The following is a 9983-nucleotide window of genomic DNA, read 5'->3' as shown; positions in this document are numbered from 1 at the left end:
GTAACCCTGTGTAAGACCACTCAAATATGACTTGTACAGTTTGCACTAAAACGGTTGTTCAAAGTTTGCACATAGGATTGTTCAAAGTACATAAGCAATTAAGAAAGCAGCCATTGAGCTTTACTTGACCGTTTAACAACTTGTTGGGGTTGGGTGACCTTACATCGACATGGCCACAAAGTTGTACAAATGTTTTGCAATACTACTAAAAATTTTACTTACTTCAGAATGGTTCATGTTCGACGAAACTGTAATGGTATGTTTTCCCAGCCCTGCCTGGATTAACTCCAGCTCATCAGAAGGGGAGGGTGAGGTTTCAGTGATTTTGTTTAAAAGACAAATATTAATTGTAAATGGCTTCCATGCTGTTGCTTTAGATTGTATTGGCGTGTTTGCAGTTTTCTTTTTCTTCTTAAACATTCTAGAAAATGCTCTATAATACAATAAGAGTGTTAATTAATGTTAAATGTGCAAAAGAAAGACGAATAGAACAGTTTAATCGTTAGGTGAGGGTGCTGATAACCTGGTCATATCTTGATCTATTTTTGGTGAACAAACAGCAGGTGTTGTTGCTGCTGCTGACCCTGAGCTGGTTGATAAAAAGCAGGAGAAGGCTGCTGCTGACACTGACCTGGCTGTATCTGACCCAGGCTTTGGGTCAGAATGTTAATTAAATTTTGTGCTGCTGCAGTAACATCTTGGTTCTCTCTCTGCTAAATGTGTAATGGCAAAATAATTATATTAGATTACCAAAATCATCGTACATTAACAGTGGGCATAAACTTAACAGCTGTCTAAACGCAGAATTATGAAAAAAGGTGTGCACTTGAAATCAGTTAACTTTTTTATCCATTTACAGTCTGCTTGAAGAGACACAATATAATATATTTTACATACTTTGTAGTGTAAGAATATCATATTCAATAAAATTAAATAATCCATTAACAGTATAAAAGTGTGCATATTGAGATTAAAGGACTAGCAGATGCTAACTTTTTCCAACACGTTCACGTGCGCGAGTAAATGATCTCTAACTTCTTAAACTTTGGCAAACGACGTTAATAGTAATCGCATGTAGTTAACTAAACACACATTTTAAATGTTAGTGAAATAAAAGGAAACAATCAACTTTACATACCTGGAATCCACCCGCAGACCTGCGCTCTGCCATGCTGACTTTCGAACCTGTTGCTAATGTGACCTCAAATATATGGCTGTTAGGAATGTCGGCCAAATTTACTACGCCACCCCCACTTTCTAGGGTAAGGGACCCTAACAATGATATCTTTAACACAGGTAGTTCAAATAAATGAACTAAAAGCCAGAGTACAAAAGGTTAATACTTTATTAGAATGACAGATATAATCCTTTTCCATAGATAATGTTATTAAAATAATAACCGGGTTGACAGAAATGTAAAAAAAAAAGGATCTAAATACAAAACTGAAATAAAGTAAACCAACTTAAATGAAACTATTAAATTACATTGTATAAAACCAATGATGAATATGATACCCAAGATAAGGCAAATCAACCCTGAATCATAGACTTGATAACACACCACATGGGAGGAAACAGAAACCCAAAATTATTCAAAACCACTCAAACCATACCTGAAACAAACAAGCAAAATCACACAAACCACAAATAAGACCTCCCATACCGTGGTACACCAATCAATAAAACAACATTCACAACAAAATGAATATCATAAAATCACAAAAGTTATAATACCATGAAAACCCAATAAACTAAATATAAAGCAAACACCACAACTAACAAATAAATCTCAAATTTTAGTGGGAAAGAAACGGTGGCCGCTAAATCCGAGAGAGGATTTAAAACCTGTAATTAAAACCAATTGACATTTTTATTGCACATAAAACCCCCATATTTCACCTTAAAACAAACAAAATACTCACGTACCTTCCAACATTGCGCTATGACTCACTTTGATGACTGGACGTAACAGTCTCACTAAAGGCAGAAGTGGGTTGCAATGCAGTATATTCTGTATAAATGGACACTCGCAACTCAGCCGAGTATGAACACAAGAGCGAACCTAAAATAACACATCCTAAATTTATGGCACCGCATTTCATATCAATTTCACTTGTCAATGAACTTGGCCATGCACTCACATTAGGTAGCTGAAACCCCGCGGAGTTGCACGCACACCGCGTTTTCGGATCAACAGGTCATCAGCACGGAAATAATCCTAAAACACATTAGCGGGCATATTATACTAACATCTCATTCAATTCAACTCCTATGCATAAAAGCATATTTACTCACGCTAAATTGTCGAGAGCAGCAATCACACACACGAGCTGTTCTTCCAATGCGCCAATACAGGAGAGCAAACCACTCACGCTTGACTGAAACGCAAAATAAATGGAGCATTGCAAATTAATTAGTAAGTGTGAGCATGGAAAATATGTGTTGCAGAGATAAAATAGAATCACCGTTCATAAGCTTCTTTTACAACTGTCATTGATTTTTGCAATGAATTATATCTTAATTTTTGCAATTCTTTATTTTTGTTTGGAAAACTTATTTTTTTTGCTCAAGACTTTATGTTTCTTTTGCAAAACTTTATTTTCTTTTGCAAAACTTTATTATTTTGCATATATATGTGGCATTTTATTGACTCCATAGCTGTAGGTTGCCAAGTTGAGGGGACAAATGGGTTGAAATTTGTCTGCGTCGATCGTGTGAGAAAGATTCATACTTGTTTCATACAAGATCTGGCAACTGGACAACCTTGGAATTTGTTGACTTGATTATTCATATAATGAGGTTTGGCTCATACAAATTACGAGAGTTTTACTGGAAGCAAATTTAGCAAACATATAAAATACGCCCAGTGGGACTTTTGTTTAATAGAAAGATTAAAAATGCGGGAAAATATTTAAACGGGATGATAGAATGGTAAAAATACGGGAGAATCCCGGGAAAAACGTGAGGGTTGACAGGCATGCTTCTGGGCCCACTGGTTAACGTGTACTCTAGGCCCCAAGGACCCATCCCCCAATTATCTTACCTTCTTGTCACATATAGCAACAATCAAAATCAATAAGCATTAGAATTATTGCATATTCAATGAGAGACAATAAAGAACTAAATTTGAACAGTTTATTAAGTTAACTTAAATTATGCATTTAGAAACATAATATACAAATAATTATATACTGTAAACAGTACAAGAAATTAACACCATTGTACTGTCTCTCTCATACACAGACAATAATAAAATGCTTTCTTAATGTCTTATAATCTGTATTATTCCCCAAGTGCCAAACGGTGTGTTTTTCTCACAGCAAAATCTTTGATTAGATCTTTGAAATCAAGCCGTCTTGCTAAATCGTGTTCAATAGAGAGCATGGCTAGACCATTTAGTCTTTCTTGAGACATTGTTGATCTGAGGTAGTTCTTTATAAGATTAAGCTTACTGATGGCTCTCTCTCCATTTGCAACACTCACAGGCAAAGTGAAAAATATGCGCAAGGCAACGCACACTTCACTGAAAATACTCTGGAGCTGCATCTTGTAGATTTGTTTCAAAAGCTCAAGTGGGAAGAACTCTGAAGGGAAAGTAGCTGCATATACAGCATTGAGATATCTCATCTCAGATCACTGTGGTGTTTTTGTATTAGTGGATGGCACAAAACTGAGACAGTACTCATACGCCCTATTTGCAGGACACTTGCAAAATCCTCGACTATAGCTGCTGTAGTAAGGAATCATGTATTCATGTCACTGATCAGGGGTGCGTTTCCCAAAAGCATCGTTAGCCAACTATGGTCGCAAGTTCTGTCGTTACCAACATAGTTCAACGATTCTGTGTTTCCCGAAACCATAATTAAAAACGAACATTCGCAAACTGCATCGCCAACTTGTATCGTTGGAACGACAGCTCTTCACCTGTGGTTAGAGGCACAGGTTGTTGTTAGTTTGCTGTGTCGACGTCATTGATTGCGCCGCACCTGGGGTGTGTTCTATTCACAGTTAACGACCCTATGCACTGTTCGTTTCTAAGATTTCTCCAACCACTTTGAGTGATTTGGAAGACTTGATGTTGTGGTGCTCAGATATTATGTTATAAATTTTTAGGTTATTTTCATTACAAATTTACTTTGAAACTATATAACAGCGTGACCATCGCAATTATTCTCCCTTCGAAGTGCCCTACGAAAACATTATTTATGCCGGTTGGAGCGCAGCCTTGGTTTGGTTTGTGCGAAGAAAAGGTCAATTTGCAAGTGAGTATCTTTGTTAAAACATTCCCAAAGACAAATTTCTCATAAAAATATTTGTTAGAGATTTCATGTTAGAGATTTTCACTTATAGTGAATGTTATCTGTACTGTTCACGTAGGCTATTCAATATATACAGTGCATAGAGTGTTAAGCGCTAAGAAAGTGTCAAATTCATACATTAACATAGGGTAGACCTATTTAAAATATTACTCAATATACATTCAATGAATGTTCCCAAATAAATGTAAAACAATGCTATAAATAAGGAATATTCTCATAGGCTTTATAAACAACAAATATAGCCTACTTCTTGTTTGCAAAATTATTTAAATTAAGTCTGCAGGTGGAAACCATATAGGCAAATAAACAAAATATTTATTAACACAAGTGTCAGATTCATTTAAACAAAAAATACAGTATCCAAACTGTCAAAAATTAACTAACCAAACATATTCTGAATTAACAGTTGTCTGACTTCTACTCCTGCAGGATGCATTCTGCCTTGATGTGTGTTCAAAGGATCATCATCAGAAGTGCCATCTTCCTCACCATCAGCAAGACCCCCCTCTTCCTCACCAAGAAGCTGGACATTTTCCTTGACTGCAATGTTGTGGAGAATTGCAGTTACTACAATTACAGAGCAGCTTTTGGAGGGGTTCAGCTTCAGGCCACCACTGGACTTGCTGATACAGCGAAACTGTTGTTTCCACAGTCCTATAGTCCTCTCCACTGTAGAGCGTGTCCTTCCATGGGCCTGATTAAATCTTTCCTCTGCAATGGTGGCTGGATGCTGCACAGGTGTTATTGAGGTATGGGCGAAGAGAATAGCCACTGTCTCCCAGCAGCCAGCTATCCCCAAAGCCACCCTCTTCAGCCCCCTGGCAAATTGCAGAATTGGCCCATACAAAAGAGTCATGTGTGCTCCCAGGCCACTTTGCAACAATGTCAGTAAACATCCCCTGGAGATTGCACACTATTTGAACATTAATAGCTGGGTAGCCCTTCCTGCAAATGTGTAATGGCTCATTTACAATAGGGCTAGCCACTGGGATAAGCGTGCCATCAATGATGCCAATCACTCTGGGGATGCTGGCAATACTATAAAACTGTCGATTGGCCTGCTGGATTTCTTCTGGTGTTTTGGGGAAAATCAGGATGTTCTTCATAAGCTGCAAAAGCAAAGGTGTTACTGCTGTCACAGTTTTGCTGACTGAAGACTTGCTGAGCCCCAGGCCATCACCCACCACCTCCATAAAACTTCCAACAGCATAAAAACTCAGTGTAGCTAACAACTGCACCGCTGGACTTAAGGCATAGTTTCTTCTTGTGGCCCTCTGAAGGTGTAGTTTCACAATCTGAAGTCATTCAAGGATCTTGTTCCTTGGAAACCGGAATTTTCTCAAGATGACATCATCAGTGCGTCAAGGGGGGTAAAATGTGTCCTTATGTAGGCATTTATGTACACTGTCTGACTTCTGCGCCGCCTTCTATGCTCAAGCTGTAGAATTCTTTGTAAAGCTGCCATTGTTGAGCACTTGAAACACATATGCATGCTGTTTTTATTAGGAGAGTTCTTAGTACACCTGCTGTTGATGCATCAGAGAGATGATAGAAACACCTCAGGTAATAATCAATCTAAATTAACTACCTAAACAAGTGATCTGTCCAAGATGTGTTATAGTAATTTGGCACAGCATTATCCTATTAATGTATTAATTACTTTTTTGTTTGTCATACTGTTTTTTCCATAATTGTCATGCCATTCTTAAAAATGATCTGAGTACTTAGAGTGTTTTGTGCCATGTTTGGCTGATATTGTCATTGATATAATGTTGTGAATTGAGAAATCCTTACATAGACAACTTCAGTTATGGTTTTAGTGTATCTGATGGTGGCTTACCGCTGTCACATAAAAGTTTGAATTCCATTCCATAAATATGCTTCATAATTAGGCTTAGTCACATGATTCAGGTATTTAATAAGGGATGACAAGGCATGGTAAAAATGTTTTATCTTCAATTAGCAATTGCCCACATTTTGAACTGGCATTAATATAGTACTGAGTCAAGTTACTTTTCCACATGTTAAACTACTGTAAGAATGCCAAATGTATTAGAAAAGCACTTACGGTACATATACAAAAGAGCATTTATATATTACAAAAGAGTATGTTTGGACATAAAATGGTATATTTTATTTTGTATTTCAAATTAACTGCTGAAGGCTTTGAACTGCTTTATCACTGAAAACCCACACCAGAGCACCGCTTCACCAGAGCCCCATTTGCCAGACCCAGTCTGTTTCCACCTCCCAGGACAAGGACGAGGGGTTGGATTTTGGGAGGCATGGTGGCAATGTAGCCAAAAAAGTAAAATATTTAAATAAATAAATAAAAATAGAAAAGAAGATGATGAGGGTTACATCTGTTGATCTGTGAAAAGAAAATACACAGTTTCAAATAGTTGCAAAGCTGTCAGCCACTCATGATTTGACTTTACATACTGAGTAATGAATGAATAATGCCATTTGCACTTACTGTCAGTTGGTAAAAACATGGTTAAAGAGGGCTTGCTGGCCTGTTGTTGTAATAGTTCTAATTTAGCCCTCCTATAGGCCATTACCTCCTGATGATGTCTGTCTTGCTGCTCCCTCAGGGCTGTCAATTCTTTCCTGATTTCCTGGAGTTCAGTTATTTTCCTCTTCTCAGACTGAAGCAGATTTTCACTGCAGCCACAATGTCCCCTGTTTCTCCTTTGTCGGGAGATTAATGGCTGGTGTTCTGGAATATCAGGAGGATGTTGCTCAGCACACGAGGAGGCCTCAGACTGAAGCGAGTCAGGGGAAGAGAGCAATAGCCCTCTTTGTCTATATTGAAGGGCCAGATTGGAGGAGGCCAGACTGGAGGAGGCCTGATGTGGGAGGGCCAGACTGGAGGAGGCCCGATGTGGGAGGGCCAGACTGGAGGAGGCCCGATGTGGGAGGGCCAGACTGGAGGAGGCCCGATGTTGGAGGGCAAGACTGGAGGATGCCCAATGTTGGAGGGCTCAACTTTGAAGGCAAAGACCTGGTCGATGCACATGCATCAATGCCTTCAAGGATGCCTTCCAATGCCTCAGGACCCAGGATGGCCAAAACTTTCTCTTCCTCTGCATTCAGAGAACAAAGAACTCTCACGAGAATCAACATCTGAACTCTGTCTCGCAAGCCTAAAGCAATACACCCAACTGAGAGAAACAAAAGCTCCACACCTTCACTCTTCCCCTCTCTCCCCTCATTTCCATCTGAACACAGGACACTGCAGAGATCGCCAAAACCACCTTTCTTAATCGGGGTTTATAACGATGCAACAATTCATGTTTGATGTAGTTTGAAAGGTCTCTGTGTCTGGTAAAGGGGTCTCGGTACTCAGTTACGTTAACCATGTGTATGATTTCAGCTTTAATTACGTTGTACGTAGTTATACTAACTATCGGGGGCGAGACTAAGGGTCTAGAAGAACCGCTGATTAATGTTTGAGCATTACATGGGTAACTGTAGTGGGCTATACAAACCTACTATTTAAAGTATATTAAATAGTATTAGCCACAAACCTCTGAATAAGGATCAAACTGGCGAGTTTGTGATCGTGGAGCCCACGCATAGCGGCTGCCGTGAGGCATCTTAAGCGACATAGATTCCTAATGAACGAGTAAATATCAAAGTCATGAGTAAAACAGAATGATCAAACACTCACCTAAATTTAATGAGTAACAAACAACTCTCCTAACCCTTTTCATTTTTGGAGTCAGATGAATAAAAGAGGTAAAACACAAGAAAATGTATTTAATTTAATATTGTTGTGCTGCATAAAAGGAAAGACAGCAAAACGCGAGAATCCTTCTACTGGATCACTGGCTACTGTCGTTGGACCAGTGGGCGGATCTTACACCCCCACCAGTCTTTTTTGCTTCCCTTCTATGTGGCGCAGCCCTCCGTTTGGTCACACTTGCAAAGTCCCTCCACTTATTCCTCACTTCTTCTGGGCTTCGCTCATACCCATTGCCAGAAGCATTTATTTTTTGTGTGATTTCTGTCCAAAGTTTCTTAATTGTGTTTTTTAGCTTGGAGAACAGCTGGATTTTTATCATTTTCCACCTCCTCCAAAAGAACTGTAAGTTCTTTCTTTGTAAATTGTGGCTTTCGTGTCATTTTTCTGTCAACTCTCATTAAACCATGGCTGTATGGCAAGGGGACTTAAGGCCTTCTGCTCTTTGTTTAGACCAAAGCCGAAAACGACCCTTTTTACGCAGAAAACACAGTTGTAAATGTGAACTGGTGGATCGACAAGAAGATAACGAAGTATAAAACTCTAAAGATATAGCCTACACTAATATATATTTATGTTACTAAATTAATATCATTGTTTGATAATAATTGTTTAAATTAATATAATATAAAAATTCTTACTTTTGACTCCAAAAACTACCACCGAACCGACGTGAGTCTGATGAGAGCCGACGTGTGGAACACACCAAACAAACAAACTAGCCCGACAGACGCTCAACGACGGCTTGGTGCGTCCCAAGCTTTAGGATCATAAAATGTTCATCAAATCATGATAGGTTGTCCTACCTGCCTGTCAACCTATGCATTTGCATACCTCAATGCAGCCAATAGTGAGAGTTTGAGGCATGGCTACTGTAGCTGCAGAAACAGAGGCTGTTTAGCTGGTGTACTAAAACAAAATCATTTGATGGAATGTTTGGGTTTTAGTAGATCCAAAGTTGTAGTTTTTTTTTTCTTTCAACACAAGCTAAACTTCAAGTTACACGTGTTGCTAACATGCTAGACCTTTTGTTGAAAGTAGCCTCCTAAAACCTGCTGCAACATGCCTTCACCTTTATAGACCCGTAAGAGCGGTATTTGCCATGTTTAAGTTAGGGGAGGTGTGACACTTCTAAAGGGCGTTTGAAAACATGCTTTATTTTTATAGTTCCACTAGGTGACACTAGTAGCATAGAAACTGTCAACCTTAGCTTTAATTGTACACAGATACATATTTTCTGGTGCCATTCTAAATTTTGCAGCTACTTAAAACTCTCTCTACACAAAGAACCCCAACAGGGTCTCACATACGTGTGACTTTCCAGGTGTGAAGGCTTTTTCTGTGTGACGGCAAAATACTTTTTTTATGACACTGATCACAATTAATCCGCCTTGCTCCAGACTGAATGCAAAGGTGATTTTTGAAATGTCTTCTTTTTCCAAACCTCTCACACTCAGAACACTTTGAATTCTTTCTAGAATGAATTGGCAAATGCCGTTTCAAGTCCCTTTTATATATGAAACTCTTCTCACACTGAAGACACATGAAAGGCCTCTCTCCGGTGTGAAGCCTCAGGTGAACCTCAAGGTTTACTTTTTGTGTAAAGCTCTTCCCACAGTGCTGGCAGGTGAATGGCTTCTCTCCGGTGTGACTTCTCAGGTGGGCATTAAGGTTTCCTTTATTCGTAAAACTCTGTCCACACTGTTGGCAGGTGAAGGGCTTCTCTCCAGTGTGAATTCTCATGTGGACATTAAGGTTTTGTTTTTGAGTGAAACTTTTTTTACACTGTTGGCAGGTGAAGGGCTTCTCTCCAGTGTGAATTCTCATGTGGACATTAAGGTTTTGTTTTTGAGTGAAACTTTTTTTACACTGTTGGCAGGTGAAGGGCTTCTCTCCAGTGTGAATTCTCATGTGGACTT

The 9983-nt window shown here is 39.0% G+C and overlaps 1 protein-coding gene and 1 long non-coding RNA gene across 2 annotated transcripts in view; both read right to left on the bottom strand.

Annotated features, from left to right (window-relative positions):
- Positions 1 to 1626: 1626 nt before the first annotated feature.
- LOC107573891 (uncharacterized) lies at positions 1627 to 2368 on the bottom strand. The gene is made up of 3 exons (XR_001607591.1): positions 2296 to 2368; positions 2142 to 2218; positions 1627 to 2062 (listed from the first exon to the last, which is right to left on the bottom strand). It is a non-coding gene; the product is annotated as an uncharacterized lncRNA (long non-coding RNA).
- Positions 2369 to 9039: 6671 nt separating this feature from the next.
- LOC107573893 (gastrula zinc finger protein XlCGF57.1-like) overlaps positions 9040 to 9983 on the bottom strand; it is a 10070-nt gene continuing 9126 nt past the window's right edge. Inside the window, exon 4 of the mRNA XM_016260342.1 lies at positions 9040 to 9983. This exon is cut by the window's right edge and continues 1 nt beyond it. Within this exon, the coding sequence (XP_016115828.1) occupies positions 9367 to 9983 (617 nt within the window). The 3' untranslated portion in view covers positions 9040 to 9366.

Source organism: Sinocyclocheilus grahami, unplaced genomic scaffold, assembly GCF_001515645.1.
Source record: "Sinocyclocheilus grahami isolate Dianchi unplaced genomic scaffold, SAMN03320097.WGS_v1.1 scaffold2062.1, whole genome shotgun sequence".
Taxonomy (NCBI): Eukaryota; Metazoa; Chordata; class Actinopteri; order Cypriniformes; family Cyprinidae; genus Sinocyclocheilus; species Sinocyclocheilus grahami.
Note: the sequence above shows the minus strand (reverse complement) of the source record. Positions and strands in the feature narration are given on the sequence as shown.